The sequence below is a fragment of the Chiloscyllium plagiosum genome, chromosome 51 (assembly GCF_004010195.1).
Source record: "Chiloscyllium plagiosum isolate BGI_BamShark_2017 chromosome 51, ASM401019v2, whole genome shotgun sequence".
NCBI lineage: Eukaryota > Metazoa > Chordata > Chondrichthyes > Orectolobiformes > Hemiscylliidae > Chiloscyllium > Chiloscyllium plagiosum.
The window spans coordinates 210320-233554 of NC_057760.1; the positions used below are offsets into that span (position 1 = coordinate 210320).

Here is a 23235-nt window from a genome sequence, read left to right on the forward strand (position 1 = left end):
TTAATGTATCTTCTCAAACATTGTGCGCGCACATCCCCCCAACCTGAATTGCCCACCACTGTGTTCCCTGCTCACCCTTCACCTTCACCCCAGCCCACCAATATTAACTGGTGGTGAATCCTTGTGTACGCCTTTTATTTATCTGGTTGTGTTGCTGTTGGTTTGATTGGATAGTGCTTGTATGTGCTCTTATGTTTGTGAACTATTTACCTTTGACCTTACCAAAGAAGTTGCTCTTCAAAATGTATAAATCTAAACGTGAGCTGAAATTTTATTTGTATGACGCTGTGCTGTCTTATTTGTTTGCATTGGTGTTGTCATAAGTTTATTCACTGAACACATCTTGTTCTGATTTCAGACTATCTGCACTATTGCAATTTTGAAAAGAATTTGTTCTGATGACTTAGGACTCTGAGTGTTTGTGTTCGAATCTTGAGGATTTTGCATTTTCATGTTGCAATACTAAAAGGCAACAGGTGCCTAGAAAATTGAGTTGCCCTTGCATTTTGGTACTGACCCTGTTGTCCTGTTTGTAATGTTAAGTTAACTTGCTTGAATCATCAGCCATTTGGACAGAAGATTAAATTGAGGCCCTGTTCGTCATTAGTCAAATGTAAAGTATCCCCGGCCGCTAATGGAAGACGATAAAGGGTAGAGATCTCTTGGGTGTCCTGGGGCCAATATTTATCTCTTGACCAACATCACCATATTTAAAACAACTATCTAGGGATAGTTCATCACATTGTTGTTTTGGGGAGTTTACTGTGTGCAAATTGACTGTGGTGTTTTCTGAAACCGTAACTGTCTGTCAAAAAGTATTGGTTATGGAAAGCTTTTAGAGACATGCCAATGATGAAAAGTTAGTTGGACTTGGGAATCTGTCTTGTGATACACCAGTCAATCTGAAAAGTGTGACAAAGCTCAGATTGCAATTATTGGCCTTTGTTCGTTGATGATTTGCACTCAATTGACTGCTCTGTCTAAAGTCAAAAAGTGTGGTGCTGGAAAAGCACAGCAGGTCAGGCAGCATCTAAGGGCGGGAGAGTCGACATTTCAGGCATAAGCCTGCTCCTTGGGTGCTTGCTGTGCTTTTCCAGCACCACACTTTTCCTCAATCTGATCTCCAGCATGTGCAGTCCTCACTCTTCCAGCTCTGTTTACAGACCTGAAACAAAAGTTACAAAGTCTTTTGTGGATTGAAACCAAATTGAATTAGAATTGGATAACTACTGGCAGGGGAAGAGGCAGTGAGTGGGGACTAGACTACTTCAATACTTATTTTTCAAAAATGAGCACAAGTGAAAAAGGTGAGTTGGTGGACTAGTAATGTCGGAGGCCCAAGCTGATGGATATAAACTCCATCATGACGAATTATATTTTATTCAAAATAATGTAGAATAACTCCACACAGACAGTCGCCTGAGGCTGGAATTGAACCTGGGACCCTAGTGCTAGGTTTGATTCCAGCCGCTGGCGACTGTGTGGAGTTTGCACATTCTCCATGTACCGACGTGGGTTTCCTCCGGGTGCTCCAATTTCCTCCCGCAGTCCAAAGATGTGCGGGTTAGGTGAATTGGCCATAGTGTTAGGTGCGTTAGTCAGAGGGAAATGGGTCAGTGTGGACTGGTTGAGCTGAAAGGCCTGTTCCCACACTGTAGGGAATCTAATCTTTTTTTAAAAAACCTAGCTAAATGGTTACCATTGTTGATGTTTATAAATCCACATCTAGTTCACTGTCATTTAGGGAAGGATACCTGTTCTGCTTACCTGGTCTGGCCCAGTGGGACAACCGCACCACCCTGTGGCCAACCACTTTAACCTCCCCCTCCCACTCTGCCAAAGGAAATGCAAGTCCTGCGCCGCTTCCACTGCTGAATCCAAACCACCTGACACCTGGAGGAAGAATGCCATATCTTCCACCTTGGGACCCTCCAACCACGCGGTATCAACGTCAATTTCACCAGTTTCCTCATTTTCCGCCCCCATGTCAGATCCAACCCTTCAACTCGGCACCTCCCTCTTGAACTGTCATACCTGTCCATCTTCCTTCTCACCTATCTGCTCCACTCTCCCCTTTGAGGTGGTGGACACTGTTCTTAAAATGTGAGCCAATGGGTTTGCGGATTCTGCCTTTGAAAAGAAAAATCTTGTCCCTGTTTATCTTAATTTCTACCTTTTCCATTTTGTCAAAGGTAAAAGATAGGATATCAACATAGCACACTGTCTCCTGGTCAAGTAACTCTGAATTTAGGATTCTTATCCTTGCTTTAAAACCTTCTATAGCCTCACCCTTCCGTCTTTCAGCCCACAACCCTCTTGTTTAATTCCAGCCTCTTCTAAGTCCCCCCTAGATTCCATTCCTTCATGATTGGTGGCCATGCCTTCAGGGACTGGGAGGTTTTGTGATGTAGGAGGCACTAAAGAAATATCGGTTGTTGGCCGGGTGAAAATGAGAGACATGAGGTGTGATAAAAATAGAGCTACTTAGACTTTTTAATTTTCCCCACTTGCTTCTTTCAGAATTATGTGGGAGGCTTGTAGAAGGAGAGAAATGGGGTTATGGAAATAATTGAGCATGAAAGTACTTATTTCCACTAATCAGGAAATGAACTCGTGCTCGATATCCAAAACCCTAACTACACAAGTCGAGGACGTGAAGGCAGAGTTAGAAAGGCTCAATCAAGGTAGACATGAATGGAATTTGGAATTTTGTCTCTTCCTTCCCCTAGCTTGATCAGCTCCTGTAATCACTGTCAGAGTTTTTTTTTGTAGTTTTTATTACATTTTCAGGTTAGATGCAGTGATGTTGGGGGAAGTCCATTTTAACTTTGGCTTTGCAGCCTTGGAGAGCAAGGACAGTAAGGGAAATGTATATATAATGTAAAGATTACATTGATTACAGAAATAACAAGTTTAAAACACAGTTGAAACTGAACAGTTAAGACAATGGGGTGTAGGTTCAACTGGGAGTGTACTGCTGAGCTATGGATCTTAAAGCCATAGGTTAGTTCAGCAAGCAGACTGAGGCTGTATACGACTCTGGTCAGACCACATTTGGAGTATAGTGCATAGTTTTGGGCCCCATATCTGAATCGAGAGTGTAGTGCTGGAAAAGCACAGCTGGTCAGGCAGCATCCGAGGAGCAGGTGAATTGGTATTTGGTATTTCGGGCATAAGCCCTTCATCAGGAATGAGGCTTGTGGATCAAGGAGGCTGCGAGATAAGCGGGGGGGGGGGGGTACGAGGAATGGGACAGATGAAGGTCAGGTGGAAGTGATAGGTCAGAGGGGACGGTGGAGTTGTTGGGTGGGAAGAAAGGAAAATGGTTAGGTCGGACCAGTCAAGGGGGTGGTATTGAGTTGGAGGCTTGGAACTGGGATAGTCCAGGTGTAGTCTGACTCCCACAGCTACCTGCTCTGCACCTCCTTCTGCCAAAATGTCATGTTTTATTCCCAATTCCTCCATAGAACATCCCACATGACCGCCTCCTTCAAAGACCGCAATTTCCCCCCTCACGTGAAAGTTGTTGCCCTCCACATCTCCTCCACTTCCCACTCGTCTGAACTTGAACCTCACCCTTCCAATTGCAACAGGGGCAGAACCTCTCTGGTCCTCACATTCCAACTCACCAACCTCCAAATACATTGCATCATCTTCTGCCACTTGCAAACAGAGCCCATCACTAGGGATGTATTTACCCCCTCACCCCTTTTGGCATATCGCAGAGACCATTCTCTCTGCGACTCCCTGGTCAGATCCTCCACACCCCCCACCCACCGCAGGAAGTGCAAAACCTGTGCCCTCACCTCTGTCCAATGCCCCAAAGGATCTTTGCACGTCTGACAGAAATTTAGCTGTACTTACACCCACATTATCTATTGTGTCCGTTGCACCCAATGTGGTCGTCTCTACATCGGAGAGACAGGATGCTAACTTGCAGATCATTTTGGAGAACATCTCCGAGACACCTGCACCAACCAATCCCAGTGCCCTGAACATTTTAACTCCACCAAGGACATGCAGGTAGGTCATGGGCCTCCTCCATCACCAAACCTTTACCACTCGATGCCTGGAGGAAGAATGCCTCTGCCTTGGGACCCTGCAACCATATGGGATCAATGTGGATTCTCACCAGTTTCCTTATTTCCCCTCCCCCATATTATCCCAGTCCCAAGCCTCCAACTTGGCACCAGCCCCTTGACTGGTCCTACCTGTCCATCTTCCTTCCTTCCCACCCACTGGCTCCAACCTATCACTTCCACCTGCACCTTCATCTACCTATCACATTCCCAGCTACCCCCTCCAGCTCTATCCCCACCCCAATTGCCATTTATCTCTCAGCCCCCTTGGCCCACTAGCCTCATTGCTGATGAAGGGCTTATGCCTGGAACGTTGATTCTCCAGCTCCTCAGATGCTGCCTGAACTGCTGTGCTTTTCCAGCACCACACTCTCACCCCTGATCTCCAGCATCTGCAGTCCTTGCTTTCTCCCATATCTCAGGAAGGATGTACTGGCTCTGGAGCGTGTTCAGAGGAGTTTGATGAGAATGGCCCCAGAAATAAAAGCTTAATCTGTAAGGGACGTTTGACGACACAGGATTTATACTCAGTGGAGTTTAGAATGGGTGAGGGGGTATCTAAATGAAACATACAGAATACTGAATGGCCTGGATAGAGTAGATGTTGAGAAGATGTTTCTAGTGGTAGGAGAGACGAGGACCCAAGGCCACAGCCTCCGTGTAAAGGGAAGATGTTTTAGAATAAGAGATAAAGAGAAACCTCTTCAGCAATCTATGGGATTCATTGCCACGGAAGGCTATGGAGGCCAGATCATTGAGTGTGTTTTAAGACTGCGATAGATAGGTTCTTGAGTATCAAAGAGACCAAGGGTTACAGGGAGAAAGGGGTTGAGAAACTTATCAGCCATGATTGAATGGCAGAGCAGACTTGATGGGCTGAATGGCCTAATCTGTGCTCCTATGTCATAGTCATAGAGATGTAGAGCATGGAAACAGACCCTTCGGTCCAACCTGTCCATGCCAACCAGATATCCCAACCCAATCTAGTCCCACCTGCCATCAGCCCATATCCCTCCAAACCCTTCCTATTCATATACCCATCCAAATGCCTCTTAAATGTTGCAATTGTACCAGCCTCCTCCACTTCCTCTGGCAGCTCATTCCATACACGTACCACCCTCTGTGAAAAAGTTGCCCTTTAGGTCTCTTTTATATCTTTCCCCTCTCACCCTAAACCTATGCCCTCTAGTTCTGAACTCCTCGGAGATTTTAATTAGAAAAAGCAAATTTGATTATTTCCCTCAACTTTCCTCAGATGAACAGCTATTGCTTTTACTTTGCCTATCACTGAAGGAAAAGGCTGAATAACTTCACTCAATTGACTGATTTGCTGAGGTCCTGCATTAATTTTAATGTTTGGCCCTTGGGGTTACAGATTTTAGCGTCTGATTGGCTGAAAGTCAACCCTGAAAACTGAGTTTTCCAGAGCCAAAAATGTGAGCTTTGTAGTGAAATGTTCAGGGAACATTGCTGATTGAGTCATTCTGGCACTGACCCAGGAGCCTGCTCATGTCCCTTCTGACAAGAACCTGATGCACTCTCTTGTTTCTAATGGGCCAGATGTGCTAAGTGGAGATGTGGGAACCTAAGTGTTTGATGAAGCACTTAAGATTCCATGAAAATTGGAGGAATTACATGGAATCAGGCCATGTTGGATGACACAAATTATAAACCTTTGACTTGCTCATTGTATTTACCCAAAAGAAAAAGTTTACTAACTTAATGATGCTCCAGATTGCATGGCCAACACCTCTGTCTCAGGCCTCTGCAATGCTCCAGCAAAGCTCAGTGCAAGCTGGAAGAACAACACCTAATTTTCCTCTGGACTCGGTATCCAATTCAATAATTTTAGGCCTAAACTCTTCCCATGTCCTAAACTCCCTACCCCACACACCAGGCCTTTTATTACGCACTACCTATTGTAGGCTTCTAACAGTCTCCATTAACAGCTATTCACCCTCCCAGCGGATTGTTATCAAGTCGTTTGTCTGTCCAACTGTTCTATCTCTTTGGGCTCTATCCCTATGTATTGTTTACTCCTTAAACCCCCTCCCAAAAAAAACTTCTGCATATAAACTGACATTTTCCAAGCTACCATCAGTTCTGAGGCAGGGTCACTGGACCCAACATGTTAACTTTGATTTCTCTTCACAGATGCTGCCAGACCTGATGAGCTTTTCCAGCAACTTCTGTTTCTGTTTCTGATTTACAGCATCTGCAGTTCTTAGTTTTTACTTGCATGTATGTTGTATTGGGAGGAGTTTGCTGAATGGGACATATCCTTGTGCTCCCACTCAAGTTGCACAGGAAATTAATTGACATACATGAAGAGCAAATGAAAGCAAAGTACTGCAGAGGGTGGAGATATGAATCAGCAACAAAGTGCTGGAGAAACTCAGCAGGTCTGGAAGTACCTTAAATATTGCTAAAAGCAGACCAGAAGTTGAAAGCTTTTCATTTTGCACTCCTTAGAACTGGACACATGAAACTGAGTTAAGAAAGAGACACCATATACATAATGTGAAGAGGGTGCTGATTGAACTGTAATTGTAAGAGGTATAGCAAGGACAGCTAACTGTCAATCTTTACGATAAGACCAGGCAAACGCATTCTAATTAGTCAGGGCATTGCCATGGGGATGCAACAGAGTCTGACTGTCCCTCTCTCACCCCTTTTTTTTTGGAAAAGGTGCAACGTATGTACAAATTCCTTTTGCCTACATAGGGTCTTGAATATTTACATATGTAGCTTCTAGCATGCTCAAATCCTGTGGTTCAGCTGATAATCTTAAATTGGTTTCTGATATAACTCTTGGCATAGCCCAGGTTATTTAGTGAATGATTTCCAATAGTAGAATCACATCTAATGGTGAATGTACTTCCCTGAGACTTGCAAGCATGAGCTGATTGAACACGAGTGGCCTGCTGCCAGCTGCAGATATTTGACAGGGTGCCTTTTTTATTCCAGCCACCAGTTGTGGGAGGGAGGTGGAACCACAGCACAGCTACACACACACAAGCTGCATTAGTCAAGTCAACAAAGACACTTGCTAGAGCATACTAATCTGAAAGCAGCAGACCTCAGAAGCTAAGTAGACTCACTTAGTACTTGTATTCCCAGACAGATTTATCTTAGGTGCAGAAGGAAGGATCTTGTGGCTCGATGGTAGCATTGCAATATCTGCCCTAGAAAGTCTGGTTTCAAGTTCCAGTTCAGGATGTGATGTCCACTGAGATGTGCCATGGCATGTCTGTCCATGTTGATTGACTTTCCTTTTTTTCGAAAGAAAGGGTCCTCACTAACCTTTTTAAGATGGAAGATTAAAAACATAGATGTTATTTGCTTTTTAGCTTATCAAACATATTTGCAACCAATCTGGGGTGTGCACAAATCCAAAAATTGTTAACAAGCGGCCTTGGTGGATATCAATCACTCCATGCCTTCAATTGCTTTGTCCCTAAGTTCTTGACAGTCACTTCCTTGACATCACCACCCCTCACTCCTCCTTTTAAGGTGCCTCTCAAAGTCTACTTTATTTCCACAAATATCTCGTTATGCAGCTACATTACAATTTGTTAACACATCTGTGAAATGCATTAATGTTTTAGGGTATAGGTTTGCTCACTGAGCTGTAGGTTTGATATCCAGACGTTTCATTACCTGACTAGGTAACATCATCAGTGGCGACCTCCAAGTGAAGCGAAGCTGTTGTCTCCTGCCTTCTATTTATATGTTTGTCCTGGATGGGGTTCCAGGGGTTTGTGGTGATATCATTTCCTGTTTGTTTTCTGAGGGTTTGATAGGTGGTATCTAGATCTATGTGTTTGTTTATGGCGTTGTGGTTGGAGTGCCAGGCCTCAAGGAATTCTCTGGCATGTCTTTGCTTAGCCTGTCCCAGGATAGATATTGTCCCAGTCGAAATGGTGGGTTTTTTCCTCCCTGTGTAGGGCTACGAGGGAGAGAGGGTCGTGTCTTTTTGTGGCTAGCAGGTGTTCGTGTATTCTGGTGGCTAACTTTCTTCCTGTTTGTCCTACGTAGTGTTTCTGGCAGTCCTTGCATGGAATTTTGTCCATGGGTCTTTTTAAGTTTTAGTTTTTGTTTGAGGGTGTTGGTGGGTGTGTGCTACTACGATTCTGAGGGGTCTTAGTAGTCTGGCTGTCATTTCTGAAACTTTTTTTTGTCTTTGAGAGTTAAGTGTTACAGGAATTCAAGTTTTCAGTAACTGGATGGATGTAGTATGCTTTGTGAGGAAAGTGTGGTTCCTTGTCTTCAGAGCCCTGATACAGATCAGTTTCATTTTTGAAATATTTCTCTTCTCTTCTCTCAAATTTTTGAACTTGCTTTCCTTATCCATATTTTTGATTGTTATTTCTGGTTCTACCCTTTTGCATAGAAGTCATGCTGCAATATTTTTGCATTGGAAATGGTGCCTTAACCAGATGCCAAACATGTTGCTGCAAGGTTGAAAAATGGTAACACTTCTCCCCTGTGAAGAAGCACTATCTCTAGGATTTCAGTAAAGAGTAAAATTAGCACTCTTATAACTGCCCTACTGGTTATTTCTGTACCTGGAAATATGGGTGGTTTTACAGGCCTATGTTGTGATGATGAAACAAGAATGGAAAAGTATTGTTTATTTCCCCTTCAGTCTACGATAAATTTGTTTCGTGACATTATTGACCAATGTTCATAACTCAATCGGACTACAAGTTAAAAATGCATCTCACTGTTGAACTGGTTGGGGATATTCAGGGCTGTGGAGGTGGGTACCATATCAGCCAGCATCACCTGAATAATGGAATAGTCTTGAGGGACTGAATGGCCTAATTTTTAAAAGTCCCTTGTTAGCCAGCAGATCCAGAAACATATGACTGGTCTGTGAGTTTGGGAGAAAATGAGGACTGCAGATGGGCACTCCCCTGCACCTTGGATGCTACCTGACCTGCTGTACTTTTTCAGTGCCACACTGGTCTGCTAGTTTGAGGCACCCTATAGCAGGTTCTAAATGAGTCAAGATTAGACTGATGCTGAAAAAGCACAGCAGGTCAGGCAGCATCCGAGGAGCAGGAAAGAAAATCAGGAATGAGGCTGGGAACCTTGGGGTGGAGAGGGATGGTGGAGAGATTTTATCTCTGCATCCCTGAGGCTTCCAGCTTCATTCGTGATGAAGTGCTTTTGCCTGAAGTGTCAATTTTTCCTGCTCCTTGGATGCTGCCTGACCTGCTATGCTTTCCCAGCACCACTCTAATCTTGACTCTAATCTCCAGCATCTGCAGTACCTACTTCTGATGACTAAACGTAATGACCCATGTGAGATTGGAAAAGCAATAATTCTGTGTTTGGTACAGATGAGCTTTTCTTTCTCATGTCTAATTTGAAATGCAGCCCTTGACTCGTGGTTGCCAAATACCTGAATCCTTTCTTTGCTCTGTGAAAGGCTGAGCACAATGTGGATTTGCTGACAGTAGTCCCTGTGTATTACCTCTGATCCCAAATGATGATGCATCGTTACATACTCAATCCACATCTTGCCTCTTGGTAATATCATCTGAAGCTTCCACATGTATGCTGATGACACCCAACCTCCATTTCACCACAACGTTTCTCAACTTCTATACTGCTTGTGTTATCAGATCACTTGTTTTAACATTTGGTTTTGGAGATTTCTCTGGTTAAACAATGGAAGAACAGAAAATCTGGATTATTGAATATATTTGAGGTTATTTATCAAAAGCCAACTTCATGATGCCCTTTGCATAGCACACCAAATTAATCCCAATCTATTGTAATCTGATTATAAAACATAGGAACAGAAGCAGACCATTCAGCCCATCGAGTCTACTGTGCCACTCCAATGAGATCATGGCTAATCTGATAATCCTCACTCCACTCTCCTGTGTATGGTACCTTAAATACTATCTGATAATCCAAATATATTACAATTGCTGCCTTTCCCTTATTTCTCCTGCTTGTTGCCTCACTACCTCTAGTAAATTTGTCAGGCATGATTTCCCCTTCATGAAGCCATTCTGACTCTGCTTCATTTATATTATGCACTTTTTTTTTGTCTCCTTGCCTCCTTAAATCCTCTGGGACTTCTTCAGAATCTTAAGTATTCTAAAAAGATTTCGATTCAAAATGTTGACTTCTCTAGAATATTCTAGTGATCTTCATGAACCACTACTGTCATGGTATATTTTTAAAATTTATTTAGTGAAAGAAATCATGCTCTTTGAAAAATACAGTGGTTTATACTTTGCTTTGGTATTATGTAGGATAGTGGTTCATATCTCAGCCCTTTTACAATTGGCTGTCTGTTTTCTTTCTGTGAAGGGCCACCTCAAGTTTTAAGCCTTAAAGATGCTGTAGTTTGATATTGAATGTCCAGCTTGCACGTTATGGTGCAGCAAACACACAGTTGCACTTTTCTTTTTCAAATTTCCCCAGGAATGGTGATTCAGTTTCATGTTGGCTCCTTTCCATGTCACTCATATTTGGTTGAAAAGAAAAGGAAGTCCCTATACTGAAAGGCTCCTATGTGCCATTGCTGAAGATTATGATTTTTGTCATATTGCCCAACTGCATTCGGAATTTCTGAAAAACAAGCCATGGGATTTGCAAATAATGTTTCATGACTCCAATTTTCTCGTTGCATCACAATTACTCTTGGCATAAGTTCCAAAACCATCCTCACAGGAAGTTCTAAGGGCTGTTCCTGGTTCTAATTACATTTGCGCTATATTTTAGTTTGAAGGCAACTGACTTAAAACTTGTTCAATAGTCAGGCAGAGTTCTTCCACATCATCGCTCTGAAGGTTCAAATTACATTTGGTGTCTAATTACATTTGGTGTCTAATCACATGCTAATTTTGTATGGCTGATCTGTTCCAACATTTTGCAATCTGAAGAACATTGCACCACTCAAGCCTGTTTTGTCATTCTATGAGATGGTGATTGTGGTTGATCTTCTGTGTCAACTTCACTTTCTTGCATCACTCCTATATCTCCCGGCTCACTCAATGAGCAAAAATCTATCTGTCTTGAATAAGGATTACCTGTGTGTCCTTATCCTTTTGAGTAAAGAAATTCCAGTTTACAATGCTGAGTGGCTGATTAGAACATACAACAATACAGTGCAGAACAGGGCCTTCGGCCCTCGGTTGCGCCAACCTGTGAACTATTCTCAGCTTGTTCCCCTACACTATCCCAAAATCATCCATGTGCTTATGTAAGGATTGTTCAAATCTCCCTAATGTGGCTGAGTTGACTACATTAGCAGGTAGGGCATTCCACGCTCTTACCACTCTGCGTAAAGAACCTGCCTCTGACATCTGTCTTAAATCTATCATCCCTCAATTTGTAGTTATGCCCTCTCGTACACGCTGATGTCATCATCCTAGGATAAAGACTTTCACTGTTTACCCTATCTAGTCTTCTGATCATCCTGTATGTCTCTATCAAATCCCCTCTTAGCCGCCGCCTTGCCAGTGACAACAGGTTCAAGTCTCTCAGCCTTTCCTCATAAGACCTTCCCTCCAGACCAGGCAACATCCTGGTAAATCTCCTCTGCACCTTTTCCAATGCTTCCACGTTCTTCCCGAAATATGGCGACCAGAACTGTACACAATGTTCCAAGTGTGGCTGCACCAGCATTTTGTATAACTGCAGCATGATATTGCGGCTCTGGAACTCAATCCCTCTACGAATGAAAACTAACACACCATATGCCTTCTTAACAGCACTATCAACCTGGGTGGCAACTTTCAGGGATCTGTGTACATGGACTCCAAGATCCCTCTGCACATCCACACGGCCAAGAATCTTTCCATTGACCCAATACTCTGCCTTCCTGTTTTTCTTCCCAAAATGCATCACCTCACATTTAGCTGCATTGAACTCCATTTACCAACTCTCAGCCCAATTCTACAGTTTATCCAAGTCCCCCTGCAACCTGTAACATTCTTCCACACTGTTCACTCCTCCACTTACTTTAGTGTCATCTACAAATTTACTAATCCATCCACCTTTGCCTGTGTCTCAGACATTTATAAAAATGACAAACAGCAGTGGTCCCAAAACAAATCCTTGTGGCACACCACTAATAACCGGACTCCAGGCTGAATATTTTCCATCAACCACCACTCGCTGCCTTCTTTCAGAAAGCCAGTTTCTAATCCAAACTGCTAAATCACTGAAGAAGGGCCTGTGCCCGAAACGTCGAATCTCCTGTTCCCTGGATGCTGCCTGACCTGCTGTGCTGTTCCAGCAATAAAGTTTCAACTGCTAAATCACCCTCAATTCCATGCCTCTGTATTTTCTCCAACAGCCTACCATGTGGAACCTTATCAAAGGCTTTACTGAAGTCCATGTATACCACGTCAACTGTCCTACCCTCATCTACATGCTTCATCGCCTTCTCAAAAAAACTCAGGTTTGTGAGACACGACCTGCCCTTGAAGAAACCATGTTGACTATCTGAAATCAAATTTTTGCTTGCTAGATGATTATAAATCTTATCTCTTATAATCCTTTCCAAAACCTTTCCTACAACAGAAGTAAGGCTCACTGATCTATAATTACCTGGGTCATCTCTGCTGCCTTTGAACAATGGCACATTTTTAATCCTCCAGTCCTCTGGTACCAAACCTGTAGACAATGACGACTCAAATATCAAAGCCAAAGGCTCTGCTATCTCCTTCCTAGCTTCCCAGAGAATCCTCGGCTAAATCCCATCTGGCCCATGGGACTTGTCTACTTTCACTCCAAGAATTGTTAACACCTGTTCGTAACTAACCTCTATCCTTCCTAGTCTAATATTTTGTACCTCATTATTCTCCTTTTTCTGAGTGAAAACCGACGAGAAATGTTTGTTTGGCACCTCTCCGATCTCCACAGGGTCCACACAGAACTGTCTTTGCTTGACCCTATTCCTACCCTAATCATCCTTTTATTCCTCACATATCTAGAGAAAGCTTTAGGGTTCTCCTTTATTCTATTTGCTAAAGACTACTCTTTGCTCTTAACTCTCTCTTTAAATCCTTCCTAGCTGATCTGTAACTCTCCATCGCCCCATCTGAATGGTCTTGCCTCATCAACACATAAGCCGCCTCCTTCTTCATAACAAGAGATGCAATTTCTGTTGTAAAACACGGTTTCCTTACCTTATCACTTCCTCCCTGCTTGACAGGGACATACCTATCAAGGACACGTAATATCTGTTCCTTAAAACAGCTCCACATTTCCATTGTCTGCATCCCCTGCATTTTGCTACTCCATTCTATGCATCCTAATTCTTGCATAATCTCGTTATAATTGCCCTTGTCCCATCAATAATTCTTGACTTGTGGCATGTGCCTATCCCTTTCCATCACTAAACTAAACGTAACTGAATTATGGTCATGCTCTCCAATGTGCACACCTACAACTAAATCAAACACCTGGCCTGGTTCATTACCAAGCACCAGATCCAGTGTGGTCTCCCCTCTTGTCAGCCCTTCGATATACTGTGTCAGGAACCCTCCTGTACACATTGGGCAAAAACTGATCCATCTGCCGCACTAGAGTTATAGCATTTCCAGTCAATGTTAGAGAAGTTAAAGTTCCCCATAATGACCACCCTGTTCCTTTCACTCCTACCCAGAATAATTTTGCTAATCCTCTTTTCCACCTCCCTGGAACTCTGTGGAGGCCTATAAAAAAACACCAACCATTGTGACCTCTCCTCTCCTGTTTCTAACCTCAGCCTACACTACCTCAGTAGACGAGTCCTCATCAAAAGTTCTCTCAGCCACCGTTATACTATCCTTGATTAACAAGGCCATGCCTCCCCCTCTTTTACCGCCTTGCCTGTTCTCAATGAAAGACCTAAATCCTGGAACCTGCAACATCCATTCCTCACCCTGCTCTATCCACGTCTGCAAAATGGCCACAACATCGAAGTCCCATGCTGCAAGCTCACCTACTTTACTTCGTACACTTCTGGCGTTGAAGTAGACACACTTCAAACCACTTTGCTGTCTGCCAGCACATTCCTGTGACCCTGAAATCCTGTCCCTGTCCTTCCTACTCTCATCGTCCTGTGCACTGCAACTACATCTCCGGTTCCCATCCCCCTGCTGAGCTAGTTTAAACCCACCCAAATAGCACCAGTAAATTTCCCATCCAGGATTTTAGTACCCCTCTGGTTGAAGTACTTTTTTGTCTAGCGACTCATAGTACAAGGGTTTGGCTTCCACCAGGGCAGCTGGTGGAATTGAAAGCTAGTCTCGATGATTGTGACCAACCATCATTGTGATTAAAAATCATCTTGTTCACCAACCAGGTAGGAAATCTGTCATCCTTTAGCAGGATACGTACCATGGCTCCAAACCCACAGCCTTGTGATTGACATTTGACCGTCCACTGAAATGGCCCTAGCAAACCACTTAGGGTCAGTTAGAGATTGAGATCAAATGTAAACTAACTAGTAGCGCTTGCGTTCTGTGAAAGAAATTCTACTGAGAGACTTAGTAGCCAATGAAATACTTCTCATTTGTCTGTCGTAACCACATTGTACGCAGCGTGATTCCTCTTACTGACCGATCTCATTTCGTGTCTTTTGAACTTACAGAAACTGGTAGAGTAATGCTGGTCTTTAAACTGAAATAGGGATAAAAGGTCTCCATCTTTATCTGAGAGAAGAGACAGGACTTCTGTTTAACCATTTCATCTCAAACCATTTCTTACCAAAATTAGCATCTTGACCAATGCAATAGTGTGCTCAAATGTCAGCCTATGTTATGCTTTGAAGTCTCTCTAAAGTAGAACTAAAGTCAAAGACTGGGACTTTTTCCCACCGAAGCATAGGAAGTTGAGAGATGACCTTGTGGAAGTTTATAAAATGAGGGTATAAATAGGGTTAATGGTCATTGTCTTTTCCCTAGGATATGTAAGTTCAAGACAAGGGTGTGCATTTTTAAGATGAGAGGAAAGAGATTTTAAAAGACATGAGGGGTAAATTGTTTACACAGATGGGGCTCGTGTGGAATGAACCTCCTGAGGAAGTGGTGGATTTAGGTACAATTACAATGTTTAAAAGACATTTGGCAAAGTACATGAATAGTAAAGGTTTGGAGGAATATGGGCCAAGAGCAGGCAGGTGGGACTAGTTTAGTTTGAGATTATCTTTGGCGTGGACTGGTTAGACCAATGGACCTGTTCCCATGCTGTATAACTATATGACTGTATAGGGTCATTGAACCAGGATTGAACACTGTCTGTCCATTTCTGTGAATTATACCTGTTCGGTGCCTCCTCCCAGGACATACTTCACTAGTGTATCTCCCATGGCTTTCCCATTTTAGAAATTGAAGGATCAATCACATTTCCGTCATTAGCTCTAGTCTAGGTTTGGGGGGGTTGAAGTCCAGGAATGCCCATAGAACAATCTGCTGCTTAGTGAGATAATGTCCAAGTAAGAAGACTGTGACACAGATTGCAGATTTTATACGTACTACTCAATTTCCTATTGCTGTTGGGAGTTCTGTCCAACTACAACATGGATATTGGAGGGGGAGTAATTGGGTTAGGGTGAACAGTTGTGATTCAGCTCTTTTTCTTAAGTCCTACATTTTGTTTTATTTCTATTTTTCATTGTAAATATTAATAAATGTTGAATAGACTAAGCTGGCATACTGTAACATGCCCCTCCAATTATGGCATTTCAGTGCTTGAACAGGTCAGAGGGTCAGTACAGTGCTATATGTTACGCAATTCCTTTTCTATTATAAATTTGTTTTAAAAATTAAATATACTTTATTCATAAAACATATCTTTGTGTATGTACATACATAGTCACAAATGCAGTGGCGTGTCAAGGAAACTGAACTACAAACTTAGAATGGCTCAGTGAATTAACTCTTCAAGCTGCTCCATCATTCTTTAGTGTTATGATTCGATTAGATTTCCTACACTATGGAAACAGGCCCTTCGGCCCAATGATTCCACACTGACCCTCCGAAGAGTAACCCACCCAGACCCATTTCCCTCTGACTAATGCACTTAACACTATGGGCAGTTTACCATGGCCAATTCACACTAACCTGCACATCTTTGGACTGTGGGAGGAAACCAGAGCACCCGGAGGAAACCCACGCAGACACAGGGAGAATGTGCAGACTCCACACAGCCAGTCACCTAAGGTGGGAGTTGAACCCGGGTCGCTGGTGCGGTGAGGTAGCAGTACTAACCACTGTGCCACCGTGCCGTGGTAGATAAGTGTGAACGTACGAAGGTAGAATGAAAGAGCATATGCAGTCACAAGATGTCTAATATATATTGACTAAGTTATGGTGTTATGCATTGTGCAACACTGACACAACAGCATCTGGAATACATAGTGAAGAATAACATATGGAAATTAGTCACCTTGGAGTAAAGTGCAAAGGCACCATGAAAAATGAATGAACCTTGCTCTTTTTTTCCCCCCCTCTTTTCCTCCCTTTCCCTGCCTCTCATATCTGCTGGTGCCAAGTATTCTCTGATGTTCCTTGTTGAAAGTATAAATTGCAGTGTGGGTTGAGATTGGGAAAGTAGCCAGTATAAGATCACTGGCCCCTTCCACTGAGCCAATTAAATCCTATTGTGGACCAAGTTGGCTAAAGTTTTCCATACGAATGAAATCAAAAGCAACTCAACCTCTTCACTCCGTGCAGCTTTCCTTCCTGCATTTCCTACAGTCTGTTAAAATCCAGACGTGGAAGTGTGTCATTAGACCATAGTGGGGGGATGGGTGTGGCCCGGTATTCCCTCGTCTCTGCACATTTTAGCAAAATTCACTGAGTGGACTCAGGATATATCCTGAAGTTTATTTTCTTTTTGACCTGTTCTATTGGGATCAAATGTGTCCCTCTTGTCTGCCTCTGTTGTTCCTCACCTCCACTCATCCCTTAGAAAACCCTAAATTCTGAAGCAGCAGAGATGAATTAATTCAATATGTTCCATTTGCTGTGGTTTACTTTAAAAGCAAGCAGCACTGTGTTAGTTGTTACGAGGCTAGTGTAGCTTAGTAGGTTAGTTTATTTTAATGGTATCATAGAACATTCTGATAAAACTGTTGCAGTATGAGCTGACTCTAGTCACTGTGAAAAGGCTCGTTGTCACTGATGTGAGTTTTCCCACCTCTGTGTCCAGGATGCTGTTATCTCTGCCCAGGTTAAAGATCCAGAGATGTTGGTGGCTCTGCATTTGCTTTACCCAAACGACCATCCTTATTTGTTAGTTGACTTTTGACGGGAACTATTCGACCACGTGCAGTGAAGGCCTAAAAACCGAAAGAACTGCAGGTGCTGCAAATCAGAAACAAAAACAAAAAATTGCTGGAAAATCAAAGGTCTGGCAGCATCTGTGGACAGAATTCAAAGTTAACCGGGGTGACCCTCCGAATGCAGTGAAGGCATGTTGCCAGTATATGCACTTCCATGGCCCACTTGGGTGGTAGGCGTGATTCCTTGGTACACTGTTAGCAGTGGGAAACCTAAAATTTAATTCTTGTTTCCATAGCCCAGAGGCAATGAGACCAATGTCAGCATCTTGTCTCCCGATCGAGCTTGTCAGGTAACTTATCAGGCCATGAATCAAACCAGCATCTCTCTTGAATTATATGGTGTGTCATACATCAGGTGCTTTTCCATTGCCTTGCTAGACCGTGGATAATTTTGAACCCCTAGGTTGTGTTGAAGAGGAAGCATGCTGAATCGGGCAGTAACAGCGAGTGTGTGTTCCGAGTGTCACTTGTCTTCGGTATTTCTTAGCGAACAATAAGTTTTCAATCTCTCAAGCTCTAACTGTTTAACAGTCTGACTTTTTTTTTCTTGTCTTGTCCTTTTTGAATTGGCCAGATGTCCCTGGTGGATTTGGGGAAGAGGTTGTTGGAGGCCGCTCGAAAAGGACAGGATGATGAGGTGCGAACACTAATGGCAAATGGTGCTCCCTTCACTACAGATTGGGTAAGTGAACCATTTTTTTTCGGTGTGAGTGCTGGTTGGTGAACATCAGGCAGTATATTTTTTAAAAATGTGATGTTTTTGAGCAGGAACTCTGCATTCTGAACATGGCCCATCCCCAGGAAGCATTGAAGAAGAAAGAGGTGCTTTAAAACCTCAAACCACAGCTGACTGGCTATGAACCAGTAATACAGCAGGCAATATGTTTACTTTTAGAGAATACTCTGGGAGCCCCTGGATAACAGTATTTGGGCCATTGGATTCTAGTAGTTAGGAAGATGATGTGAATGCACCCAGACATTTAGAGATACTAGACACAAGCAAATCAGGTGGGTTAGAAATAATGGTGAAATGGAGCAGATGGAAGTTAGGTAGATTAAAGCTGCTTTGTATGCGTATGTGAGAATGGGTGTAGGAAAGAAAAAGACTGTGTGGTACCGTCTGTCAGGAATCATTCGTGTGTTGATGAGAGAGAAGACTGGGAATTAGAACAGTCGCTATTCATGAATCCAGAGGGAGGTAAAGATAACAACAACATTGCATTCCAGGGCAATTGTCTGGGAGGACAAGTAAAGCATCAGTGCTTAAAGCCTTAGTTATAATCACCAGGAAGGATTTAATCTGCCTGACACAAGTCTGAACTTAAACCTGAGATAGTCTGAGTTAATTATTCTTCAAGAATCTCCCCTCATAGTCTGCAAGGGAAGCCACAAGAAGAATGTCAATATTGGATTTGTTCTAGACTAACAATAATGCTTCCTTGTGCTGGGGTGGCAAGAGGAGGAGTTGGGATCTAGTATTAAAATAGTGGTTAATTTAAGGATGAAATAAAGCAGAACACTAGCAAAAACTATTTTAAGAAATTGAATTTTAACTAAATTCCACCAGTTTCCATGGTGGGGTTTGAGGCCCTGTCCCTCTAACATTACCTGGGTGTCTGGGTTACAAGTTCAGTGTTTTAAAACTGCACCACTGACTTCACTTTTTTTTCATAATCCTGTTGTACTCGTTGACATTAGTAGGGAAGATGTGTTGGGTAGGCCAGAAGTTATTATCTCCAGGACCCAGATGGGATCTATCCCAGGTTGCTGAGGGAGGCGAGAGGGGAAATAGCTGGGGCCCTGATAGATATCTTTGTAGCATCCTTAAACACGGGAGATGCCTGAGGACTGGAGGGTCGCTGGTGTTGTTCCCCCTGTACAAGAAGTGTAGTAGGGATATTCCGGGTAACTACAGACCAGTGAGCCTGACGTCAGTGGTGGGAAAGTTGCTGGAGAAGGTACTGAGGGATAAAATCTATTTATTTTTGGAAAAGAATGGGCTTATCAATGATAGGCAACATGGTTTTGTGTGGGGGAGATCGTGCCTTACCAACTTAATAGAGTTCTTTTGAGGAAGTGACTGAGTTGATAGATGAAGGAAGGGCTGTAGATGTCATATACATGAACTTTAGTAAGGCGTTGATAAGGTTCCCCATAGTAAACTAATAGAGAAAGTAAAATCACATGGTACGCAGGGTGTTGTAGCTAGGTGGATAAAGAACTGGTTGAGCAACAGGAGACAGAGTAGGAGTTGAAGGGAGTTTTTTTGAAATGGAGAAAGGTGACCAGTGGTGTTCCACAGGGATCAGTGCTGGGGCCACTGTTGTTTGTGATATATATACATATATGATCTGGAAGAGGGCATTGTTGGTTTGCAGATGACACGAAGACTGGTGTAGTAACAGAAAGCATAGGGGACTGTCAAAGAATACAGGAGAATATGGTTAGACTGGAGAGTTGAGCGGAGAAGTGGCAGATGGAGTTCAATCTAGGCAAATGTGAGGTGATACATTTTGGGAAGTCTAATTTTAGAGCGCAGTATACAGTAAATGGAAGTCTGGAGAAAAGTTGATGAGCAGAGAGAACTGGGAGTTCAGGTCCATTGTACCCGGAAGGTTGCTGCACAGGTGGATAGTGGTCAAGAAGGCATTTGGTATGCTTGCCTTCATCGGACTGGATATTGAGGATAAGAACTGGCAGGTTATGTTAAAATTGTACACTATGTTGGTTCGGCCGCATTTAGCATACTGTGTACAGTTCTGGTCGCCACATTACCAAAAGGATGTGAATGCTTTGGAGAGGGTGCAGAGAAGGTTTACGAGGATGTTGCCTGGTATGGAAGGTGCTAGCTGTGAAGAGAGGTTGAGTAGGTTAGGTTTGTTTTCATTAGAAAAAAGGAGATTGAGGGGGGGATCTGATTGAGGTCTACAAAATCAAGAAAGGTATAGACAAGGTAGATAGAGATGAGCTTTTTCCCAGGGTGAGAGGTCAAGGTGTGAGGTGAAAAGTTTAAGGGGGATACACGCAGCAAGTCCTTTACACGGGGTGGTACGTGCCTGGAATGTGTTGCCAGCAGAGGTGACTCCAGATCCACAGCAATGTGATTGACTGACTCATCACTACCTTCTGAAATGGCCTGGCAAGTCACTCAATTTGAATGTAAGTAGTGATGGTGTTATGTGTAGGGCAGTTTAGAAATTCACTGAGGAGGCTTGTAGAACTTGAACCGGGAGAAATCTATTAAATGTCTTTAGAGCTATTCAAACTGATCCAAAGCTCTCGCTCCGGGTCACCAGACCCACTGTTTTAAAGAGACAGCATTCGCTTCCAACTGCATACATAACATCCCTCCTTTTAATTTAATAACTCCCATTCATGAACATATATACAACATTTGTACTGTCATCATAGTAAACTTATTTTACATAGTCAGGAATATTTACAAAGACACGGAAAGCATGTGAATGACCACTCTCTCCACCTGTGCAAGTCCTGGCCAATCAGATAGCTTTGTATCATTAGCAAATATAGATACACTAATGTCTGTCTGTTCATCTAAATCATTCAGAAATAGCTGAAGTCTCATGACTAATTCGTGTGGCACCTCACTGAGCACAGCTTGCCAGCGTAAAAAGTTCCCTTTTAAAGATGGGAAGGACATGTGGTTTTGTCAGCAGTGTCCATATCCTAACCAGGTTAAGGTCACATCTTGCTCTGGTGTCCTCCACTGGTGAGCTCAACCTATTGATGGTCATCCTAGAACGGTCACTGTCTAGGCTTGAGAAACGGAAGGTTGACTGCGTGCTTGTGAACTGCTTTCCCACAAATCAGAAAGAGCAGAAGGGACAGAGTGCAGCTTTTTAAAATTGAAGCCTCATGTAGCGAAGCATTGTCATCGATTCACTCGCGTGTCTTTCAGAGGCAATACTGCCAGGTAGCACCATTTTATCTCTGGGCACATCTTGCTGTAATAGAATTTGATGTATCATTCTCCTTCTCCCTAGCTGGGCACATCTCCTCTTCATCTTGCAGCCCAGTACGGTCATTATTCAACAGCAGAAGTCCTCCTCCGGGCCGGAGTTAGTCGGGACGCCCGAACCAAAGTTGACAGGACACCACTGCACATGGCAGCAGCTGAGGGCCATGCAAGCATTGTGGAGCTCTTGATCAGGGTAAGCTTTCAGTAGAGATTTGCCCATTGGGAGTCACTTCCCTGCTTTATATCTTTTAAAAATGAAACAAACTATGACCAAATTCTTTGACTAAAAGCCACAAGTGTCAGAGTTGTGCAGCTGGTCAGTCAGTTTCTGGCAGACCCCCCCCCCCCCCCCCCCCCCCACCGTGCCCCTACACAGCTGCTGGATACGTGTGTTTAATACTGAGAATCAATTTTCTTTCCTACAATCCAAACTGAATGCTTCCAAACAGGAGAAGGCAAAGTCAAGAGAAGAGAGGTGCTAAATATATTCACAAAGAAACAGTGTTGGGTCAATGCTCAGCAGCTGGTATTTTATCTGCAATACTCTATACAGAGCAACCTCGATTATCTGAGCATCGATTATCCGAATGAGATCCCAAGGCCCAGATGCTTGGGTAAACTGTTGTCCGAACATTCACTTTATCCGAACAAAATACTCTGTCCGTGTCGTTCGGATAATTGAGGTTGCCCTGTATATCACTGAAATAGCAAGCTGATAAGGCCATTAACAGAGAGCAGGCCAAGCTCTGGGGTTCAGTTCTCGAGGCATGGAATTGAAAAATAGAATAATCGCCTTAAACATGTTTTAAGTCTTGGGTGGATCAGACTTGGTGTTCCTGTGAACAGTTTAGAGACACTGGAGAAGGTGCAAGAAAAGATTTACTGGAATACAGCAATGCTGCTGCAACCAAAAAGACTTTAAGCCTGTTGGGGAAGATTAAACGATGTTGGATCCTTTTCTGGTTATGTTAGGAAGAAGAGAGATTGACTTAATTGAGGTCTTTAAAGCATGAAAGGATTTGATAGAATTAATGAAAGGCAGCTGTTTCTGTTTGTTGGGGAAACTAAAGGTATGGTTCAGAGAGCCCTCTTGTGGCACAGTGGTAGTGTCCCTACTGCTGATGACCAGGAGGCCCAGGTCCAAGTCCAAGTCCAAGTCCCACGTCCCACCTGCTTCAGAGGTATGTCGTAACATCTCTGAACAGGTTGATTAGGGAAATTAGTTTAAAGGAAATATTTGGGTCAGCTATATAAGGCTGAACAATCTAATTGGGAATTGAGGGCAAACTTGTTCACCCAAAGAGTTGGGGGAGAAATGGGACTTACTCCCACAGGGAGTGGTCAAGGTGAATAATAGATCCATTGAGAAATGAAGCTGGGTAAGTACACAGTGGAGAAAGGAATAGAAAGATACGATGATGAAGTTAAACGAGGAAAGACAGCAGGAGGCCATGTGGAGCAATAATACCAGCATTAACCTTTTTTTGGCTGAATCAATTGTTCCTGTGCTGTTTGCAGGAATGAAGCATCAGAAAAGCTGATAGCAATCTTTTCTTAGATATGTGAAGAAGTAGTAACGACAGCTGATTTTGTATTCCAACCTGTCCCTCAGCAATGTCCGAGAATGTGCTGTTTGTTTGCTAGCTGCAGCTCGGGTTGGTGTGGGCCTCAAACATTTTGGATCTGTGAAAGATAAATGATGGCGTGAGTTTACAGATTGGAGAGTAGGAGCAGGAAGGTGCAAATGGATTTGGGTAAAGTGGTGCACAGAAAGTGAGAAGCTAATGGATTGGTGCAGAAAGTTATGGAAAACACGAATAGATTGGTTTTGTGTGGATTGCATGTGTTGACATGTAAATGTGAGAAAATCGTAT

General features: G+C 43.2%; 1 protein-coding gene across 4 annotated transcripts in view; it reads left to right on the plus strand.

The window, feature by feature from the left end:
- The window catches only part of LOC122544690 (GA-binding protein subunit beta-1-like), a 55881-nt gene that overhangs the window by 5848 nt on the left and 26798 nt on the right, over positions 1 to 23235 (plus strand). For 3 of the 4 annotated variants that reach the window (XM_043683970.1, XM_043683969.1, XM_043683972.1), the window contains exons 2-3: positions 17957 to 18064; positions 21387 to 21554. In XM_043683970.1, the coding sequence (XP_043539905.1) occupies positions 17957 to 18064; positions 21387 to 21554 (276 nt within the window). Of the gene's footprint in view, positions 1 to 95; positions 259 to 17956; positions 18065 to 21386; positions 21555 to 23235 lie in introns of those variants that run through there. The other variant, XM_043683971.1, reaches the window with a different exon arrangement.